Source organism: Jaculus jaculus, chromosome 13 (genome assembly GCF_020740685.1).
Source record: "Jaculus jaculus isolate mJacJac1 chromosome 13, mJacJac1.mat.Y.cur, whole genome shotgun sequence".
NCBI lineage: Eukaryota > Metazoa > Chordata > Mammalia > Rodentia > Dipodidae > Jaculus > Jaculus jaculus.
This window is the reverse complement of record NC_059114.1, coordinates 13,331,371-13,354,676: the sequence shown is the minus strand read 5'-3', so window position 1 is coordinate 13,354,676 and position 23,306 is coordinate 13,331,371. Positions and strand designations below refer to the sequence as shown.

Genomic DNA, 23,306 nt, shown 5'->3' with positions numbered 1-23,306 from the left:
GATAAAACCTACTTGGTCGGCATTAATGATCTTCCTGATATACTCTTGTGTTCTGTTTGCTAGTATTTTGTTGATAATTTTTGCATCTATGTTCATGAGGGAGATTGCTCTGTAATTTTCTTTTTTTGTTCTATCTTTGCCTGGTTTTGGTATCAGGGTGATGCTGGCTTCGTAGAAGGAGTTTGATAGGATTCCTTCTGTTTCTATATTATGGAAAAGTTTAAGAAGCATTGGTGTTAGTTCTTCCATGAAGGTCTGATAAAATTCATCAGTGAATCCATCTGGGCCTGGAATTTTTTTAGTTAGGAGATTTTTTATAACTGCTTGGATGTCCATACTTGTTATAGGTCTATTTAAGTGATTAATCTCATCTTGATTTATTTATTTTTTTTTTATTTTTTAATTTTTTGATTTTTTAATTTTTTAATTTTTTTTTCCCAGTTGAAAAACTTTAAAAAAAATTTTTTTTTTTTTAACCATTTTCTTTTCCTGAGTTTGCAAGGAGCTCTGGGGTGAGCGGAGAGTCTCCTCATCTGGCTTTTCCTGTGGCTCCGCCGAGCCTTGCAGCTGGAGCCACGCGGACCTGGTACTGCCATTGCCGGAGCTGCTTCTGCCTGCCTGTGTGGGCTCTAGACGCTCTGGACCTCTCCTACTTCTCTGCTGCATTGGTAATTTCTTATACACCTCACTTTTTAGTAGAAGAGTGTATTTTGCTGGTTTTTGTTTTTTATTTTTATTTTTTTGGCTTTTTCTCCCTTGGCTGCTTTGGTGTGGTTCCTATGCCGCCGTCTTAACCGGAAGTCTCTTTTTCTTTCCTTTTTTTGTTTCTTTTGGTTTTTCAAGGTAGGGTCTCACTCTAGCCCAGGCTGACCTGGAATTCACTATGGAGTCTCAGGGTGGCCTCGAACTCAACGGTAATCCTCTCACCTCTGCCTCCCGAGTATGGGATTAAAGGCGTGTGCCACCACGCCCAGCTGTTCTTTTTCTTTTTTAAAATATCAGAATCTTGTTCTGTATTCAAGGGTGACCTGGAACTTACCAGGTAGCCCAGGTTGGTCTCAGACCCTCTGCTGTCCTACTACTTTAGCCTCCTGAGGTACTGGATTAGAGGCATGAACCACCACTGCTATTGAAGCTTTAATGAAATTTAAAACAGTTGCTTTAAAAAAAAAATCATGCTCGGAGCTGGCTGTGGTGGCACATGCCTTTACTTTCAGCACTTGGGAGGCAGAGGCCATGAGTTCAAGGCCACCCTGAGACTACATAGTTAGTTTCAGTTCAGCCTGGGGTAGAGAGTGAGACCCTACCTTGAAAACCAAAAAACAAAACAAGAAAATCATGCTTGAGCTTGATGGCTTAGCAGTTAAGACACTTGACTTCAAAGCCAAAGGACCCAGTGGACACGTAAAGCTACATGCACATGGTGTCACGTGTACAAGTCGGCACAGGCATCCGGAGTTTGTTTCCTATGGCTAAGGCCCTGATGCATCAATTCTCTCTCACACATAAAAAATTAAATTAAGGCCAGGCATGTTAGTACACATCTTTAATCCCAGCACTCGGGAAGCAGAGGAAGGAGGATTGCTGTGGATCAAGGCCACCCTGAGACTACATAGTGAATTCCGGGTCAGCCTGGGCTAGAGTGAGACTCTACCTTTAAAAAATTGAATTTAAAAAAATCATACTCGGGCTGGAGAGATGGCTTAGCGGTTAAGTGCTAGCCTGTGAAGCCTAAGGACCCCGGTTCAAGGCAGGACCCACGTTAGCCAGATGCACAAGGGTGCGCACGCGTCTGGAGTTCATTTGCAGTGGCTGGAGGCTCTGGTGTGCCATTCGCTCTCTATCTGCCTCTTTCTCTCTCTGTCTGTCACTTTCAAATAAATAAATAAAAATAAACAAAAAAATAAAAAAATCATATTCATTCACATGGTCCTACCTTAGACCTATTTTGAAAAAAAAATGTTTTATTTACTTTTATGAGAGAGAGAGAGAATTGGTGCACCAGGGCCTTTGTCCACTGCAGTTAACTCTAGACGTGTGCACCATTTTGTGTGCACGTGCAACCTTGCACGCTTGTGTCACATTGTGCATCTGACTTACATGGGACCTGGAGAGTTGAACATGGGTCTTTAGGCTTCACAGTCAAGTGCCACTAAGCCATCTCTCCAGCCCAGACCTTTTTTTAAAATTATTTATTTGCAATCAGAATATTAACATCTGGAAAAATAAATAATAAAATTTAGTAGCTTAATGAAGATTGTTTACATGACTTATACCAGAAAGCCATGGTAGAAAACCCATCTACATTCACAGGAATATTCTTTGCTCTTTTGGCTGTAAATAAATTAAACTGTCTTTTACCTAGTATTAGTTAGACTCAACAGTTGACATAAGAGAAAACATTCAGTCTAGTATATATTAAAATCTAGGAAAAAAAAATTGTAATTAGAGAGAAAGAGAGAGAACTCGAGTATGGGTGTGCCACTTACATAGGTGCTAGGGGTCCAGATTCAGGTCCTTATCCTTGGCAAGCACTATGCTTCTGGCTTTGTGTGAGTACTAGGAATCAAACCCTTGCCAGCAGACTTTGTAAGCAAGTGCTTTTAACTATTGGAGCTGTCTCACTGTTGATTGCTTGCTTTTCTGTTTGTTAGGCTCTGTGTTGCGTTCTTGCTTTAAAAATTTTTTGTTTTTGGGCTGGAGAGATGGCTTAGCGGTTAAGCGCTTGCCTGTGAAGCCTAAGGACCCCGGTTCGAGGCTCGGTTCCCCAGGTCCCACGTTAGCCAGATGCACAAGGGGGCGCACGCGTCTGGAGTTCGTTTGCAGAGGCTGGAAGCCCTGGCGCGCCCATTCTCTCTCTCTCCCTCTATCTGTCTTTCTCTCTGTGTCTGTCTCTCTCAAATAAATAAATAAATAAAAATTAAAAAAAATTTGTTTTGTTTTGTTTTGTTTTTTTGAGGTAGGTAGGGTCTCTCTCTCTAGTCCAGGGTGTCCTTGAAGTCACAGCAATTCTTCTACCTCTTCCTCCTGAGTGCTGGGATTAAAGACGTGCACCGCCATGCCTGCCTGGTTCTTGCTTTTAAAGGCCTCAATTAAGAGATGCCCTCGATCTGTCTAAGGGGCAAGGCTTGTCTGCATAAGTGTTCTGACATGTCCAGGATAGCAGAGAGTACCTACTGCTTAGAGCTGAAGACTTGGCTAAGAACATGCTGTGGGAATTGAGGGTTCTCCTGTGTATAGGGGGCCAGAAATGGAGGAGAGCCCAGCTATCCAGAGATGCTGTTCCTGCAGGAGGGCCAGGAAGGCTGAGGTAGCCACCTCCTTCCAAACCCTCTTCAGGTGTGGGAGAAATGGCATGTTCGCTGCTGAGGGCCAGATCATTTGTGCAGTGTGTGGAGCTGATGTTGAGTCTGAAGCAGCTGAAGGGTAACTTTATGGTAGAAAACCACCTTGTTTGGTTCCTTTCCCCTTCGTGCACAGTGTGGATGGTGCAAAATTGTTCTCCTTGAGTGTATGGAGAAGAACCAAAATAAGCGTTAGAGTTCATTGTTCTAACTGCACCATCATGGTATCTTTCCCTTTAATCATCTCAGGAAGGGGCCGTGACTTCTGTCAGGTTAAAAACCATGAGGCTCCCAAAATGTGGTCAGAACCACTTTCCATACTCCATAGGACTGCTGCTGGCCTGCTACACGATCACAGAATTTGAAACCAGATGGATTGTCCCAGACTGTAGGATCTTTTGTGGATTCTGAACTTGGATACCTTAGGTCTTTATTTGATTTGTATATCTAATGTTTGTTGTTGTTGTTATTGCTGCTGTTAAATTTTTCCTAAGAAAGAAGGGTTGGGGGGCGGTGCTTAGAAACTTGTAGTCTACTTGACACTTAACCCTTTGCATTCTTTCTCTGGGTGGGAAGCTTACTAACAAACAGTGGCTTGTCAGGGCTTTGATTTTGTCAGTCCAGAGGATTGCCTTAAGGTTTGGCAAGTGCTTGGTCCATACCATGCCCTGTGATGACGACGCGAGCTCAGCAGTTCAGTTTACTGAGGAGCTTCTTCTGGGTGCTGGGTGCTGTGCTGGAGAGCGAGGCCACCTCTCACAGGCTGCCCCCGAAGCAGTGCTGGTCTCTTGGCGGCGCTCTTCTGTGGGATCTGTGCTCACGCTGGGTTTGCATTGGCTGCATCTCTGCCTTGCTAAGCGCGCTGACAGGCAGTTTCCATTTCTGCAGATAGATAGCTGTGCTTGAATTTGGACCAGGGAAAGTACTGCTCACCCTTTTTGTATATAGGTAGAGGAATCTTTTTGAAACTTGTTAGTTTGGTATTGTGGGCAGAGGACATTCCTGATGTGTGTTGGTCTGCCCATTCGTTCCCTGCTGAAAGAGATTTTGTCTGATGCCTGGAGCACCTAAACTTGTTAAGTGTGGGGCCTTTAAGGCTGGGAGACCGACATGGAGAGGAAAGGATGTAGGGGGAGGGCACCAGGTGCAGAACAATGACTTCCAAATTATGTCTCGAGCTGCCAACCACGCGAGCCCTGCTCGGCCTCATTACCACATGAAGTGCCACAGAAGGGCCTTTTCATTTTCTCCGGAGCCTGTGTTTTCCAGTCTTGCTGGGAGGGAGGAGGGACACTCTACTCACCCCATTTAACAATGGAGCACAAAGTCCTGGCAGAAGGAACCTCACTGTGTGCCCTGGGGCTATTTTTGATGACAGCAAGTGGCTGTGACTCACTAGAGTGTGCCCTGGCAGATGATGCCCCCACCCCGCCCAAAGATGAGCAGGCAGCCTGTCTTGTGTGTTTCCTTGTCCAGCTTCTGCTGCTGCAGTTCACTGATATGTCCACTGCTGATGGCCTGACCGGCTCTGACAGTGGTTTTTACCATATATGGCCATCAGAGCTCTGAGGCTGACAGCCGGCCAGGATAATTTCCTTCCTTTGCTTTGATTGGCTGCACTACGGCTCAGAGAACGGTGGGATCTGGGAGTGTGTGGTGAAAAGAAGCCACCGAGTCAAGTGCAAAGAATGTTTAACTCTTTCCTGGGTTTCTGGAGATAGGAGTCCATGTCCTTGGGTGCTGTGGGCAGAGGTCCTCTGCGTTGATGGGATGGTCCACACTGGGAAAGAGACTTAGCAGATTCTGAGGACAGGAGGATTGCTCTGAAATTGACCCAGCGTGTAATAAACACATTTCTGTAGTCATAATCTTCCCCACAGCTGTATGTAGCAAGTTACCTGCTCCTCCAAGTTGAATGTCTGTTATTTGGGTGTAGGCCTCAGTAAGATCTAGGAACGACTAAGCTCAGGTGAGGTCTGCTTCCTGGCTGAACTCTAGTCGTGTGGAAATAGTACATAGTACAGGTTTCTGAATTGGTCAGTACTCTAGCTTGTTTACACCACCCAAGATACACAGACAGCCTGGCCATAGCCTCCTGCCCACCCCCCAAGTACCATTTTTTGTTTTTTATCCCCACTTCAGAGAGAGCAAGTTTTTGTTCTGAGGTCTGTGGACAGTTTGTGTCCAGGACTCTCAGCTGGGGAGGGCTGGGCCTGGACCCACTCTTCATTCACTCACTGCGCCATTTGCTCGCCGGGGAGAGCGATGAGGTGCTGGCTTACACTCCGTCCCGCACGCCCGGACGCTTGCTCGCTCCTTAGGTTGTTCTGGGGTTCCTGGTTCTGCTTGTTGACTTGTGCGCCCAAGTTGAACTGCATCTTGACTGGGTTCTGCCTCACCTCCCTTCCTGGTTTGTCTGTTCTCAGCAGTGATGAGCAGGAAGTATTAGCTTTTCACTTTGTAAAGTTTCTCTCACGTCAGAGAGCTAGATAATACAGTTTTCCTGGTTGCTATATTACATATTATTAATATAGGTCTAGCTGAATAAGGAAATGTTAACATTAGTACTGACAGTTCTACAGTAACTTCTTTTTTGTTTGTTTGTTTGTTTTGCTGTTTTTTGAGGTAGGGTCTCATTATATCTCAGGCTGACCTGGAATTCTCTATGTAAACTCAGGGTGGCCTTGAACTCAGGTGATCCTCCTACCTCTGCCTCCCGAGTGCTGGGATTAAAGGCGTGCACCACCACGCCCGACCTTCTTTATTTTATTTTTTAAAATTATTTTATTTTTATTTGAGAGAGGGAAAGAGAAAGAGGCAGAGAGAGAATATGGGTGTGCCATGACCTCCATCCACTGCAAATGAACTCCAGACACATGCTGTACATTGTGCATCTGGCTTACATGGGTCCTGAGAAATTGAAGCTGGGTCTTTTGGCTTTGTAGGCAAGCACTTTAACTCCTAAGCTGTCTCTGCAGCCCTTTTTTCAAATTCTTTTTTTTTTTTTTTTTTTTTTGAAGTAGTGTCTTGCTGACCTGGAATTCACTATGTAGTCTTGGGGTGGCTTCGAACTCATGGCACTTCTCCTACCTCTGCCTCCCAAGTGCTGGGATTAAAGGTGTGCACCTCCACATCTGGCCCTTCTTTCAGATTCTTAGTGCACTTGAAGTTTGGTCTATATTGCATCCACTTCTTAGAGTGTCAGTGGTGGCAGAATTGCATTCCAGACTGCCATTGTCACTTTGTTGTTTCAGAGGCAAGTGAGGTCTCCACAGGGTCACACTGCTGCCCCTGGCAGTGTCTGTTGCTGGCTTTCCGCAGGGCCATTCACATCCCATGGTTTCCTCCAGAGCACCTTGCTTATCTTCGGAAGTGATGTTCCTGGTCCCCTTAAAGGAAAACTTCCTTAGAATGTTTCATTCCTGGTCCATGAGCAGCCTGCCAATACGTAATGTGTTGTATCAGTCTTTTGGGTCAACTGCCGAGGCCCTGCCTGCCACCCACGCCATTTGCCTCTGACCTATGACCCCTCCCCATGGGGCAGCCAAGGCTTGAGATCCCCACAGGACACAGGTCCACATTAATAATTCTGCCATACGGGAAAAAAGAAGAGGACCCGCTTCAGTAGCTATCCCTTTGACTCCTTTGAACTCTCTACTGTGAATGGAGCCCTTATGGTTGGGCTGAAAACTTTCCCCTGCTTCTGGGCACTTTTGGACTTGCCATTCTTCCTCCCGGAGTTCAAGAATTTGCGTACTGCCCCAAGCCAGAAACGAATTGTTATTGAAATTTTGAATGATTTTGACCCTTATTTTTTCCTGCGATGAAAACTTAGATGACTGACTATAAGGTAGGAGGGAACAGTCGGAAAAGCCTTTGACCTACCTATCCCTTCTTCTGGGACTCAGGTAACATGAACTGCCTTGAATGGCCTTCCTCAGGCTGGGGGGACCCATCTGGACCCTCACATTTGTGTAGCATAGCCAGTATGGGACCCGAGCACAGATCTCTGCAGCTCAGAAGTTGAAAAGGACTGAGGTGCTGGGATAGAGGGAGAGGGGGCAGAAAGAAGAAACATCTTTGACAAATTGGGTTTACATGGTGAACTTTGGATTGTAAGCTAGATAGAAATTGTGTGCACAATCGCGTGAACATCTTAAAGGGGATATTTGATTTGACTGTTGTCATGAGTCACTTTTTATCACCAGGGTAGTTTATTAACTTGTAAAAACCTCTGTTATGAGAAAGAGCAAGTCTGCTAGGTAAACATTGTATGGCTTTAACATACTTCATGTCCCCATTCTGAAAGGAACAATGATTATTATTATTTTATTTATTTTGGTGTACTACAGATGAATCTGCAGGTATTTTCACTCTTATAAGCCCTCCAGTTCAACATTAGAATGCTTCCAGTGTGTCCTACACAGATTACAAAGATCAGGCACAACGATTCCTCACACAACTGTTTCCAACCCATACAAGTCAACATAATATTAGATTAACCATGATGCCAAACTGGTGCTAAGAAGGGTCCATTAGCCAGGTGTGGTGGCATATGGTTTTAAACCAAGCATTTGGGAGACAGAAGTAGGAGGACTGCCAATGAGTTTGAGGCCACCTTGAGACTACTTAGTGAATTCCAGGTCAGCCTGGGCTAAAGTGAGACCCTACCTGGTGTGTGTGTGTGGGGGGGAATCAGGGCTGGAGAGATGGCTTAGTGGTTAAGGCATTTGTCTGCAAAGCCAAAGGACCCAGGTTTGATTCCCCAACACCCACATAAGCCAGATGCACAGGGTGACACGTGCATCTTTATGCATCTGGGTTTACGTGGGTCCTGGAGAATCGAACCTGGGTCACTGTGCTTTGCAAACAATTGTCTCTAACTATGGGGCTGTCTCTCCAGACGAGACTTTCTTTTAGTCAAAAAAGAGATCTAAGCCGGGCGTGGAGGCGCACCCCTTTAATCCCAGCACTCGGGAAGCAGAGATAGGAGGATTGCCATGAGTTCAAGGCCACCCTGAGACTATACAGTGAATTCCAGTTCAGCCTGAGCTAGAGTGAGACCCTACCTCAAAAAAGCAAAAAAGAGAGAGAGAGAGATCTAGAAGCTGGCATTAAATTCGTGTAACTCCTGTAGCCTCAGCAGTGATCTGAATGTGCTGCTTGGAAGGCTGGTTGTCACCATCACGTGGGGGTGTCATTCTGAACAGCTTTTCACAGTCTAGCAAGTTACACATGGGTTCCTTGGCTTATTCGTGGGATGATGAATGAGTGTGTGTCATGTGGTGAGTGAGAGCTGCATTCTCATTAGAGCTTTGTGTGAAATGTCTTTCACAACGATGTCTGGTCTTTGCAGTATAAGTCCATTATTAGGATGGTGTCCTTCAGTGTGGATGATCTTGAACTCTCAGTAGTTGGTAGTGCCCTGCTCCACAATCTTAATAGTCAATATTGTTTGTGAAGTACGTAGTTGTTTGATTTTGTGACAGGTAAGAAAATTGGCTAATAGCTTCATAGACATTCAGACCTTGTACATTTGAAAAATATTTTATTTATTTATTTGAGAGAAAGAAGGAGAGGGAGTGAGTGGGCGCGCCAGGGCCTCCAGCCGCTGCAAACAGAACTCCAGACGTGTGTGCGCTTTGTGCATCTGGCTTACGTGGGTCCTGGGGAACTGGACATGGATCCTTTGGCTTTGCAGACAAGTGCCTTAACTGCTAAGCCATCCCTCCAACAACCTCCCCCCGCCCCCCGTACATTTTAAAATGCTATTTCCTAGTTCCTTCTGTTCACCCTTGTCCCCAGTCACTGTCAGGCGTTTTGACGGTCCCTTTCTGTGGCGCCCGCCGCAGTGCTGCAGGGAGGACTCGTGGTGAGCAAGGGGAAGCTGCTGCTTCCGCAACCTGCCATGTGAGCTCTGTGTTTCCAGCGGCCCCTTAGCCGTGAGCGTAGCATTACTGTGGGCGCCTTGTTCACAACCTAGAGCGCAGTGGGACTTCCCTTCCCCCCTCCTGGGCTGCTGTGGTGCTCGGTGATATTTTAGGCTCTGCCTCTTGGCAGCCCCGGCCTCACTGTACTTAGAGAGCTAGGGTCACCTCCTCCCCATACCATAAATGGTCCATGAGAACAGTGATACACAGAGCTTCAGACAGTTCTAACAAAATATCATGGAATGTAAGAGTAATAAAAATGTTCCCTATTCTTGGTGTCACCTGGCTCTGACAGAAAGAATGGAGATAGGCGACCTGAAGGTCCCTGAGGAAACGCAGCCCAGCCCTTGTGTGCTGCAGACTTACTAGGACCCTGTGGGAGTGGCAGGGGTGCTTATTCTCAGGTATCCTGTTAGGTTAAAGAGAAAACTAGGAAAGGCCTGGGCAGATGGCTTAGTGGTTAAAGGCACTTGCTTGCAAAGCCTTCTGGCCCCCAGTTTTACCCCTCCAGCACCCACCCACACAAAGCCAGGTGCAAAGTGGTACACACACCTGCACAGATGCACAAATAAGTCTTTTTTTGAGGTTGGGTCTCACTGTAGTCCAAGCTGATCTGGAACTCATTCTGTAGTTCCAGGCTGGTGCAGTGGCCCTTCCGCCTCTTCCTGAGAGGCTTCGTGGGCAAGCACCTTAACCACTAAGAATGGTTACAAGTGACATTTTTTTCTGTTGGATTGTTTCAACTGGAGCTTCCAAGTGTATTTCAGACCTTGCTCCTAGAACCTCTGGCTCTGCGTTGCCAGCCTCCTTGTAAGTCACGCCCTCCTAACGGCGCTCAGACACGCGTGCGGGCAGAGTTGCTTTATTTACGTCACGTGACATGTGTGCCTGTTGAATCCAAAGACTGATGTCTCCGATTGAACATGAAACATTCTTAGCTATCATGTTTGGTTTTTGTCTCCATTCTGTTCTGGAGGACTGTTAAATGTGTCACGCCTCACTTTGGACTTCCTGTCTTTTGTTTTACACTATTGGTCAAGAGCTCATGCCTTGCAAGTGGCAGAGACACCACTCCATCCAGGTTCTGAATTACACATGTTGCTGCCTGTAAGTGGCCCAGTTGGGGTCTTTTGACGGAATTTAGATTCTGTATACTATGATCACTGGCGTTTCCTTTTATTCCTTTTTAGTAGTGCTAAGGATTGAACCCAGAGGTTTTTTTTTTAATTATTTATTTATTTGACAGAGAAAGGAGAGAGAAGAGAGAGATAATGGGCGCACCAGGGCCTCCAGCCACTGCAAACTAACTCCAGACGCGTGCACCCCCTTGTGCGTCTGGCTCATGTGGGTACTGGGGAATTGAACCTGGGTCCTTTGACTTTGCACGCAAATGTCTTACCCACTAAGCCATCCCTCCAGCCCTGAACCCAGAGTTTTGAGCATGTTAGGCGAGGACTCTATACCTGATGAATAACCTCAGCTAAATATCCCCAGGTTTGAGTTTTGCAAGGAAAAGGGGGAAGCTAGAAGAAACGAGGCCTTGGTCCTGTGGGTAGAAACATCTTTAAGTCTCATCTTAGAACATGCCCTGCTCAGCAGAAGGCCTTCCCAGGAGTGACAGGCGCCCTTGCCTGAGCCTGGTGGGATGTCTTCCTCCTGTGTTCGTGGTCCTGCCTCTTGGATCATGCCTGTGCTCACTGCTCGTTGCCTCTCTCCTCACTGGACTCCACGGCTCCGCTGCTTAGGGCTGCTCTTTCACATCTGTGTCTCCAGCATTCGGCACAGTGTCTGGCCCATGCAAGTTCACAAATAACACGTATTCATTATTTATTTATTTTGGGTTTTTTGAGGTAAGGTCTTGCTCTTGCCCAGGCTGTCCTAATACCTGTGCCTCCCAAGTGCTGGATGAAATGTGTGCACCACCACACCCGACCATTAATTATTAATGATGGGGTAATATAAGCATTACTCTAGAAGAACTAATACTGGATGATAGTCTTATTGAGTGCTTATTATATTTCAGGTACTATCATTAACATTTGTTGTGAATACAATTATCTGTGTAAAGTATATAAGGTATGTAACAAATGTTATGATTTACCTAAACAAGTTCTTATCTAATCCTCACCATAATCCTGGGAGATGTGTATTTTCACCTATTTTACAATGATGATCTTGCCAAAGGTCAACCTCTGCTTAAGGCAGTAGAGGCTGGATTCAAACCCCTGTCTGACTCTAGAGACTATGGGTTTGTCATCTAAGCATAATGCTTCTCTGGATATTACCAGTCAAGTTAGATTGGAAAACAAAAAAAGCCAAAAAATAAAAAAACAGGGGCTGGAGGGATGGTTCAGCAGTTAAAGCAGTTGCCTGCGAAGCCAAATGACCCAGGTTTCATTTCCCCAGGACCCACATAAGCCAGATGCACATGGTGACGCATGCATCTGGAGTTCATTTCTAATGACTAGGGGCCCTGGCGCGCCCATTACCTCTCAAATTAATTAATTAATTTTTATAAAGAAAAACAAAGACTAGTTTACTGATCTTTGAAAACTGGCAAGACGCCTGCCCCACTATTGAGACAATTCGCCACAAGAAGAGACCGGCCTCAGCCGCAAAGGGCTGGATTATTGTCGAGACTCTGACACCTGCTCCTAGAGCATGTCCAGCCCAGCCTGGCGCATTAACCTGCGGGAAAAGGAAGTGGCGGCAGCTGTCATGTGGAAAGGCAGGTAGCCTGCTAGATTCACCTGTGCAACATGAGCCCACTGTGGTGGTGATAACTAACGTTAGGCATTTTATTTGTAATGGGGATGTGGACATAATGGCTGAGGTCTAAGTTGTTCTTAGCTGGACTGTCTGATGAGCATTTCTGTTGAAGAGAGGCTGACAGACCATAAGCCCTTCATAGTTTTACTTAAACATTGCCAGTCATTTTCAAAACTGTCACATGCATATTCAAATATATTATGGTATTAGGAGTTATATTGATGTGAGCAATACCAAGGATTTTCTCCCCTCAATTATAAATATCAACAACTGACAAGACAGTGTGGCTGCTATAGAGTTGTATTTTGGCAAAAAGACTTACAATTTTTTTTTCTTGTGTATTAGTACAGACATAATATTTGGATCCTTGTAATTTGATGGAGTGCCTTTCATGGTAGCTATTTCTAGAAATGGAAGTTGACTGTTCTGACTAACTGGTACAGTGAGCATCATCATGTGCCGACAGTTGAGAGATTTGGGGTGGCAGTGATAAAGGGGAAACGGGCCCCGGAAAGCTTGTGAGCTCTGTTGTGTCGCTGTCACGTACTGTCACATGACGCTTGTTTCTTTCTCCTTTCAGACAGGCCGGATCGATAAATCCTACCCTACAGTCTGTGGCCACACAGGACCAGTGCTGGATATAGACTGGTGCCCACATAATGACCAGGTCATTGCCAGCGGTTCAGAGGACTGCACGGTGATGGTAAGCTCCCCACAGGCCATCGAAACTCACCTTCTGCTTTCAGTGCCGTGTGTGTGTGTGTGTGTGTGTGTGTGTGTGTGTGTGTGTGTACACTCATACACATAGAGGCCTAAAAAGCAGAAATAGGCTAGGGAGGTGGTTCAGCAGTTAGAGGTGCTCGTTTGCAAAGCCTTCCGGCTCAGGGTCAGTTCCCTAGAACGCACGTAAAGCCAGATGCACAATGTAGTGCATGCATCTGGAGTTCATTTGGAGCAGACAGGTCTTGGTCTGCTCATCCATATTCCTTTCCTTTCCCTTCCTTTGCCCTCTTCTTCCTCCTCCCCCTCTCAAATAAATCAAAATAGATTTTTTTTTTTTGAAAAAGGACAAATAGGGCTAGAGATGGTTTCATAGTTAAGGTGTTTGCCTGTAAAACCTTAAGGACCCAGCTTTGACTCCCCAGAACCCACATAAACCAGATGCACATGGTGGCACATGTGTCTGGAGTTCATTTGCAGTGGCTAGAGGGCCCTGGGTGCATCCATTCTCTCTCTCACATGTAAATAGAAATGAAATATTTCAAGAAGTATAAGTTTTGACCTCCATGGGATCATGTTGAAGCCATTTAAGCCTAACTGTAGGTAGAGCCTTTCTGCCGGCAGGCTGTGCCTGTGTCGCTTAGTCTTTTGTGCGTCGGTGTGTGTATTTACACCCTCATAGCGGTGGCATCTAGTCTGTGACGAAGATTTGGGGGCAAGGAAGAAGATTTCCTGATAATTGTGTGAATACTACCTGAGCGCCCCCCCCCCCGCACACTCCAAAAAGCAAGGACTGAAAAAAATTACTGGCACAAGCTGTGTTACGATGTTTTGATGCCAGAGTTTTTGCAGACAAACCGGAATATGTGGCAGGTTTTGAGACAGAGAGCAGGTGCTGATTTCCAAGCTCGTGCTGCTGGGAGAGAGAGAGAGAGTGTGTGTACACGCATAAACAGGAAACTCATGCCTTTACATTCCACATGTAGCTTTTGTGCAGTGCCAGTCTTTGGGGTACTTCACCCTTGGCTTTGAGACAGGATCTTGCTACGTTGCCCAGGCTGGTCTGCAATTTACAGTGTCTTCCTGTCTCAGCCTCCTGAGGTGCTGGGGCTCACCTCAGGGGTGCTGTTTATTCATTATTTGTACTTTTTGGTTTTTCGAGGTAGGGGTTCACTCTAGGCCAGGCTGACCTGGAACTCACTGTGTAGTCTCAGGGTGGCCTCAAAATCACAGTGATCCTCCTACCTCTGCCTCCCGAGTGCTGGGATTAAAGGCGTGTACCACCATGCCGGCTCAGGGATACTTGTTAATGATGGAGGACATCTCACTTTTTTTTCCCCCCAAGGTAAGGTTTTACTCTAACCCAGGCTGACCTGGAATTCACTATGTAGTCTCAGGGTGGCCTCGAACTCATGGCAATCCTCTTACCTCTACCTCCCGAGTGCTGGGATTAAGGGCATGTGCACACCTGGCTAGGACGTTTCATTCTTGATTATGAACATTAGCTTTGATGTAGGATTATTGTTTTGTATAATTGTCAGTACTTGCCCAAAATATGGTGACAAAGTTAGACATGAGCAGGGTGGGGCTGAAATAAGCCAAGAGGGCGCAAAGTGATTCGCAGGGTCTCCCCCAGGTCAGGTAGAGAGCTTGGCGAGCCAGAATGCTTTCATTTCCTCTTGCATATGGACTGGAGTATTGTTTGGGATGTTTTACTAACTAAAATCATTTTACATAAATTAATTCCTGAACTATGTTATTTAAACATCTATCCACTTTTCCTCATGGGCTTGTGGCTAAGAATGACTCCTGTGATTTCATAATTTTGGCAGCTAAAACATATTAAAGAAATGTGCCAGGACTGGAAAGATGGCTCAGCGGTTATGGTGCTTGCTTATAAAACTTAATGGCTCAGGTTCAGTTCTCCAGTACCTGTGTAAAAACCAGATTGGTGCACAAAGTGGCACATACATCTGGAGTTCGATTTTTAGTGGCTAGAGGCCCTGGCACGCCCATTCTCTCCCTCCCCCTCCCTCTCTCTTCTTGCAAATAGATAAATAAAAATAAAAACTTGACATGTTGACTTTCAAGTCTTTCTCAGTCTGCAGCTTTCTCGTCATTATCTGTTGAAGAACTGTGACCTCGGACCTGTGCTTTGGTGCTGGTCACATGCCCCTCTCTGAATTCCCTGCGGTTGACAGCAGGGTCAGGAGTGCGACCGCGCTCAGCTTCATCCCCTTGGGCAAGACGATCGCTAGCTTCTGGTTGTCCCCCGGCACATGCCACGTGGACCTGTCTCCTCTCTTGACCTGTGCAGCACTGCGGCCTCATGGCTAGACCTAGCAGGCCGTTCGTTGATCACAAGATGGTCACATTAACTTGGTTTGTTCTGCTTTTAGCCGGCAAAATGTGAAGACATTGTTGCTTGCTATGTTGTTACCCAATGTAATGGCTCACAAGGGAGAAGCAGGATGAATGTTTGATTCTGCACTTCCATTTACCCCGTTGTCAGAATAACGAATACATTCTCTGTCATCGGAAAAGGAACACATTTTTTTGTTTGTTTGTTTTATTTCATTTTGAACCAGTGGGCTTGAACATACCTGGCCGATTTTCAGTTCATTCTGTTTCTCAAAAGTTCAGCTTGTCCTATCTTTTCCAGTGGGACTATTTGAGATTCTTTACTCCTGAAATGACCCCATAGCCTTTGATAGGCTGCTGGCTGTGTGAGTTACCCGTGTGTTTCTGCTGACCTTGTGCAGCTCTGCTCAGAATGTGCACCAGCCACTTCTTTGAAAAGTCCTGGTCTCTGGACGGGAAATGGATACTTCTGCATACTGGCATGGTGCTGGGTTAACTGTCATGACCGTGGCCTTGGTTATTCTTGATGATGGTAAAGGCCCGAAGGCTGCATAGGTGATTGAAGACACAAGGCTTTGTGCTGTCGTGTGGCAGCTCACTTCTGCCGTGTGTGTCTAGAAGCTTTCCTTTTGCATTTGTTTCCTTTCTTCCACACCAGAGTCCTGATGCTTAGGGATGGAGAGGTGTATGTGAATGTCCCGATAAGCTCTGAGGGAAAATGCTAACACTGTCCCCCATTATTGGGAATAGTTTTCTTTGTTCGTTTTTTTTTTTTTTTTTTTTTTTTTGAGGTAGGATCTCACTGTAGTCCAGGTTACCTGAAATTCACTATGTAGTCTCAGGCTGGCGTCTAACTCAAAGTGATCCTCCTACCTCTGCCTCTCGAGTGAAAATAGTTTTTAAAAGGGCTAGTAACTTTCAGACCTCTGATATCTCTCATATTTTGCTATATAGCCCAGGCTACATTTTTTTTCTCTTTTTCTTTCCTTCTCCCCATCTTCCTCTCCATTTCAGTTCTGATCTATAATGCTTCATGTATTTTAAAAAACTTTTTATTGACAATTCTACCCTGAGTCTACATAGTGAATTCCAGATCAGCCTGGGGCAAGAGTGAAACCCTACCTCGGGGGTAAAAAGAAGTATGTTTAATCCTACCTACCTCTTCCTTAAAGCTTCATTTCCCACCTTATTGGACTAAAATTAAAAGAACACTGAGCTGGGCATGGTGATGCGCGCCTTTAATCTGAGCACTTGGAGGCAGAGGTAGGAGGATTGACGTGAGTTTGAGGCCAGCCTGAGACTACATAGTAAATTCAGGTCAGCCTGGGATAAAGTGAGACCTTACCTAAAAAAGAAAAGTGGTATATCCAATGGTTTCTCTCCCCTCCCCCTTTCTTCTTTTAAATTACTTATTTATTTGTTAGAGAGTATGGCAGATAGAGAAAGAATGGGTGCATCAGGGCCTGTAGCCATTGCAAATGAACTCCAGACACATGTGCCACATTGTGCATCTGGCTTATGTGGGTACTGGGGAGTCGAACCTGGGTCCTTAGGCTTCACAGTCAAATTACTTCACTACTAAACTATTGCTCCAGCACCCCCACCTTTCTTTTTGTAACAGGAAAGATCCCAGTAGATCCTCAAGGCGTAGTGTTGGTAGCAGCCAGGTGCTGCAGAGAAGGTAGTAAGAAGAGCCCGTCCCGGGGTTTTTAGCCAGGAGAGCGCGTCCCCTCTCCCGCTGCGCTTACCTTACATACTCAGTGCAGCGTTGGTGACAGTAATGCCAACCGAGCGCGGAGGGAAGTGGCAAAAGGAGAATGAGTTATTTTTGTGCACCTGGCTTTACGTGGGTCCTGGGGAATTGAACCCAGGCCGGACTGAGCTACCTCCCTAGCCCATTTTTCACGTACCTAAATTGGGTTCATGGCAGCATGATGCCTTTGGCAGACATTTGGTAGAAAAATGCAGCAGAGGGCTGGAGAGATGGCTTAGTGGGTAAGACGTTTGCCAGCAAAGCCACAGGACCCAGGTTTGATTCCCCAGTACCCATGTAAGCCAGATGCAAAGGTGACACATGCATCTGGAGTTCGTTTGTAGTAGCTAGAGACTCTGGTGCCCCATTCTCTCTCTCTCAAATAAATACATATATTTTTTTAAAAAAAGAAAAATATAGCAACACTGGCTCATCACATTGACTGTGGCACTTGCTGCTGCGGCACGTATGCTAAAACTGGAGTGTTGCAGAGGTTGGCATGGCCCGCACGAGGATGGCATGCGAATTCACGAAGCCTGTGGTTTGAAGGCAAATGTTCCTCACACTGTAGACACGTGTTTATAATGAAGCCTCAGACTTAATCCCCAGCTGGCAGACACTTGCTGGAGGAGGTGTGTCACTGGTGGTAAGCTTTGAGGCTCGTTAGTGCAATCCATTGGGTGGTCAGATCAAACTCACTCACTGCTCTCCCGCTGATGTGACAAGATGAGACCCCAGCTGCCTGCTTTGCCATGTACTCCTCGCCATGATGAAGCTTCCCCTAGACCTGTGAGCCAGAATAAGCCCTCTGCTTCTGTCCCAGCAAGGAGAAGGTAGCTGCTCTAAGTGTTCATGTTTAAAACAGATAGGAAAGAAGGAAGCTGAGCTGTGAAGAACCTTTACTTATGGTATAAGCCCAGTAAATCCCAAGCACGTAAGCATTGATATGTTAAATTTTATTTATTTTTAGAAATATTTTTATTTATTTACTTGAGACAGTGAAAGAGGCAGGCAAAGAGTATGGGCATGCCAGGTCCTCCTGCTACTGAAAAGAACCCATCTGGCTTTACATGGGTACTGGGGAATTGAATCTTGGGCTGTCAGGCTTTGCCAACCAAGTGTCTTTAGCTGCTAAGTTATCTCTCCAGCCTGGGTTGTCAATTTTATGAACACTGATTCAGTCACAGAGGAGAAATTTTAGCTCCTAAGAAGATGGTAGTACTTTAAGTAACGCAGAGAGCAGTGAAGTTCAGCTCTGTGACTGCTGGTTACCCTTATCTGTAGGGCAGTCATCAGCACAAGCGCAGAAACTGGCCAATTCAGACAGCGGGGTTGCATAACTGTCTACCTTCGAGTCTGGGAGATGGAAAGATCTTCCAAGTGAGATGGTCTTAATGGCCTCCAGCTAGTCTGTCCTGAATGGTCCCAAATCATTCAGTTGAGGTGAACCCTTACTTCTCCCTTCTCTCAAAGCAGTCCTGTAGAAATCAACAAAAATAAACTATCTTGCTCATTTTGCTTTTTTCTTTATTTATTTGAGAGAGAGAGGCACATAGAGAGGGAGAGGAAAATGGGTGTGCCAGGGCCTTCAGCTACTGCCAACAAACTCCAGATACATGTACCCTCTTGTACACGTGTGCAATGTTGAATGCTTGCATCATTATGTGTCTGGCTTATATGAGACCTGGAGATTTGAACATGAGTCCTTAGGCTTCACAGGCAAGTGCCTTAACCCCTAAACCACCTCTCCAGCCCTCTTATCATGGATTGCTCTTATCATGGATTTTTCTACCAAACTTTTGTCTTGAAATAGAAATGGAAGTGATGTTTTTGGGTCTGGCTCAACAGGGCTTCACAGTTCCATATTGTACAGATTATGCCTGGGCCATTTACCAGGAGGACTGTTGACCTTTGGCAGATCCTGTGTTATTTCCCCAAACTCACTGTTGCTCTTAGAATTGTGCATTAGGAAATGCTGCTGCTCTGCTCTTGGCCCTTTAGGGCTGTGGGTTTGCTAACCAAGTTTGTGCCCTTCTTCCTGTCCTGAAAGACTTTCTCACCTTCATTTTCCCTGTGAAACACATTTCCTTAGCTCTAAAACAAAAATATGGCCTGGGGGAGAGGGCTTGGTAATGGCTGTAACTCCAGTTCCTAGCCCAGTAGCAAGTTCATGATGGGTGATTAAAATAGGAAAACAAGGTCTGGAAACACTTGGCTTGTGCTTTAAATGTTTGCTATGTTTGAAAAATAAAACCATTAAACGAATTGCCCTGTACTGCTTGAGAGAAGCCCAAGTTTCTTCATGTTCCCAATGGTTCTTGTCGCAAGTGTCATAGGAGCGATCTCTTCCCAAACACAGCCTCACATGTGGAGAGGATGCGGTAAGGCTGTAGTTCCGACCATGTGCTTCAATTCAAGTTGGTTTTTTCCAGAACCTCAGTGGGTTTTTAGAGATTGATTCACTTTTTCATCTGGAAGCCCTAGGGACTGATTATGTTTTTGTCCTTTCTTTCAAAACAAAATAAAACAAAACATTGCCATAGTAATGTGTTGTTCAAATAGGAAATTTCAGGAACGCATGACTTTTTTTTTTTTTTTTTAATGGGCAGGATAACTTGTCCCTGCTGTGTCAAGATGCCACTGGGGCACCTTCCACGGAGGTCGTTTGTGTGTTGGGGTCCCTGTCTCTGGCCACGAAGCACAGAAAAACTAACCTGCCTGCATAGTGGCCAAGTCTGTTCTCCCCATGATAACATGGCCTAGGCATAAACTAGAGCTTTCAAACACGCTGAGTTGCATGTAAACTCGTATTATTGATTAGTTGAGTGCAGTGCTGAGTTAATCTGTAGACAAGTCTCATTTGAGAAATGCTGAGGTCCAGACCTCAAAACCCATGTGTGGCCATAATCGAGCAAGACACGTGATTGTGTGCGCGCAGTAACTGCTTCGCCCGTCCCTGCCCCACTTGTATTTGATAGCTGTACCTGACAGCTAAGGCAGGAATGTGACCCCTCTTACACAGGCTCGGAGAGGGGCAATTTTGTCAGAGGTCACATAGCCAAGAAGGGCTCCTTCCAGAACCCAGTCTTCTTAATGCCAAAGCCTGTGTTACTCCCTGTTAGCAGTTTCCTGTTAGGGTAATGCTATGCGAAGGGACTTAGCTCAGCTGACCTTTCCAGGAGCCCTCTGTAAGCACAGCCCACACGGTCCTCAATCTAAACATGAAATTTGGTTCCCAGAGTGCAAAGTGTCATGTTAACATGGTCAATTAGTGCCCTGGCTCTTACAGGGGCCGAGTCTTCTGACACTCAGGCCCGTGCACTGAGCGGCGCTTCTGCTCTTTGCTGTTTTTGAGTGAGAAGAGTCAAGACCTCCACTCCTCAATGCGAGGACATTGCCCAGAAATGGCAGGCACCCTACAAAGGGCAGAGGGACACGTCATGACAGACAGCCTGTGAGGATGTGTGTGCCTGTTATGAAAAGACACTTGGGCCTCTACCACAGTCCACAGCAAGAACACCATCTTTTTCTCCCAGAATTCCCAGTGGTCCTGGAGTGTTGGTGTTTTGTATCCCACTTGCTCCTCTGTCTGTGGCATTGTGCTTGTGTTTCTGGTGCCTCTCTGGGGCACTGCCTAGTTGCTGCACAAGCTTTGTAGAAAATGGCTTCGTGCATTGATAGTGCTGATGTTGAGGCTGCCCACTTGATTTCTTTCCTCTCTTTCTAATTTGCAGAGTTTTCCCAGGGACCCCTCCCTGATAGACCAGCTTGCTAGTGGGGTAACTTGTGACACTTGATTTTCCGTCAGCACCCTGCTTGTGGTGGCTGGCGCAGCATTGGCTATGCCGGGTTCTTCACGTGAATGACAGGGACATGCATGGCTGACATTACAGAGCTTCTGCGCACGCTGGGCATTTTCTTAAACGTCGAGATTCAAGTTACCGCATGACTCCTCCAGCTGCTCCAACAAGGGCAAGTTTATTATTACCATCCCCACTGTATAGATGAGGAGCTGAAGACTCAAAGAAAGACACTCAGCGAGTGTCCCCGAGGTCATACTGCTGATGTGTGGCAGAATCATAATTTGCTACACCAGTCTGGCACATCTTAATCCCTGCCGTGTGCTGTGTACCAGGCTTTGTGCTAAGGGCTTACTAACTTCATCAGTCCTCTTAGGAGCCCTAGGAAGCATAGGGACTGGTGTTTCAGCTAGGTGGTTTGCCCAGAGTCATCACAGAATTCAGCCTGGGCAGGATTTGAACCAGGGCTCATCCAGCTAGAGCCCCTTCATGGCCTGTCATTGTGTTTTGCTGTCTTTGATTTTAAGTCTAATAGAAATCTGCTTTCTGTCAAACTGTTGACTCCTCTAAAGCATGGCCTGTGTTTACAGCTGGTACCAGACCTGCCTTACACTTGCTGCTCAGTGCTTGAGTCGCCTCGCTATGTGTCCAAGGCAGTGTGATAGGGGTCTGTACCAGGGCAGCCCTAGTTAAAGGAGCCATCCAGTCTGCAGAAAGGAGCACAGAAGTTCCTGATTTTAAAAGTCAGACTGTATAATCACTGTTTTGCTTTCATCATTAAAATTTCCTCTCCATTCAAGCAGGAGATGAATGAAGGAGAAGCTAAAGAGTGGAAACAGTGAAGTCCCACTTGAGCTTTGTCTCTGGGCTCACTCCCACAGAAACGAATGCCGCTGGTTCCTGAAACGCTCATCACTCCTCAGGCTCCACACAAAAACTAAAGTCTGGGTGGTGGTGGGTATTGCAGTCCGTGAAGGAGGCTGAGGCTAGGGCGCCACCTGGAGCTGGCAGGTGGCATTACCACTTTCCAGTCGAAGCATGAGTCAAATTTGTGTTGTAAAATGCTTTTCCTGTTGAGTCACTCAAGTCCCATTTCATAATTGCTTCTCTGATGACTTATGCTGTGATCAACTTCGTAGCCATTATTTTCTGTTTCTTCTGTTCAGAATTTCAGTTCTGTTTTAATTCAGATAGCCAAGTTCAATTTGGAGCCATTTTGCTAATCTGAAACCTGTGTGTGTCAGGATGAGAGAAAGTGGGGAGGAGCAAGGTTTAGTCTGGTGGGCAAGAGCAGCTATGGGGAGGGAGAGGAGAGGCACAGATGGGTGGTCTTCTTGCCTTCTCTTGCTCGTACCTGCCTGAGTGGTCAGGTAGGTTGGGGGCAGGGCTGTCAGGGAACCTCCAGGCTTAAGCCTTCAAAAGGTTGGTTTAGGGTTTGAGAGATGGATCAGCAGTTAAGGCACTTGCCTGCAAAGCCTAGCAATCTGTGTTCGATTCTCCAGTACCCACATAAAGCCAGATGTACAAAGTGGTACATATATCTGGAGCTTGTTATTTATTCAAGAGAGAGATAAGAGGGGCTGGAGAGATGGCTTAGCAGTTAAGGCATTTGCCTGCAAAGCCAGTGGGCCTCAGTTCAATTCCCCAGGACCCACGTTAGCCAGATACACAAGGTGGTGCATGCTTCTGGAGTTCGTTTGCTGTGGCTGGAAGCCCTGGTGCGCCCATTCTCTCTCTTTCTCTCTCAAATAAATAAAATTCTAAAAGAGAGAGAAGAGAACATCTTGCCACTGCAAATGTGCTCCAGACATATGCAACCATTTTGTCCACCTGGCTTTACATGGGCAATGGGGAATTGAGCTTGGGCCAGCAGCTTTGCAAGCAACCCCTTAAACTGCTGAGCCTTCTTCCTAGCCTTGTTCTCGCTTTTGTAGGACAGCAGAGCTGAGCTGAAGTGTAAGCATTTGTCCAATCCAGATATCTTTGCTTTTACTAAGCAGTTGAAAATAGATGGTTGTCTCCTACAAACCCCACAAAGGGAAAATCTTTTTCTCATTTGGCCCACTGTGGAATTTTTTTTTTTTTTTTTTTTTTTTTTGGTGCAGAGGGTAGGGGTTTGAGGTAGGGTCTCACTGTAGCACAGGCTGATCTGGAATTCACTATGTATTTTCAGGATAGCCTTGAATTCACAGCGATCCTCCTACCTCTGCCTCCTGAGTGCTGAGACTAAAGATGCATGCCACCACGTCCAGCTTTCCAGTGGGGAATTTTTAAATAAACTGCTTTGTTAGGACATGACACACAGAATTTCTCCTTTAGCCTATTATTTTTATTTATTTATTTGGAGAGAGAATGAGAATATGAGTGAGGGAATATAAGAGCCTCTTGCTGCTCCAAGTGAACTCCAAGTGCATGTGCCCCTGTGTGTGACTGCCTTTATGTGGGTGTTAGGGAGCCTGGGCCGTCAGGGTCAGGCTTTGTAAGCAAGTGACTGACTTTGAGCCTTTTTCCTCAGCCCAAATTGCTTTTTCAAAATGTACAATTCAGGGCTAGAGCTGACTTAGTGATTAAGGTGCTTGCTGCAAAGCCAGAGGACCACGTTCCATTCCCCAGGGTCTGTGTAAGCCAG

The 23,306-nt window shown here is 46.0% G+C and overlaps 1 protein-coding gene across 2 annotated transcripts in view; it reads left to right on the top strand.

Moving 5' to 3' along the window:
* Positions 1–23,306, top strand: part of Coro1c (coronin 1C) — a 91,622-nt gene that overhangs the window by 46,567 nt on the left and 21,749 nt on the right. For both annotated transcript variants that reach the window (XM_045132637.1, XM_045132638.1), the window contains exon 3: positions 12,624–12,746. In XM_045132637.1, coding sequence (XP_044988572.1) covers positions 12,624–12,746 — 123 coding nt within the window. The remainder of the gene's footprint in view (positions 1–12,623; positions 12,747–23,306) is intronic.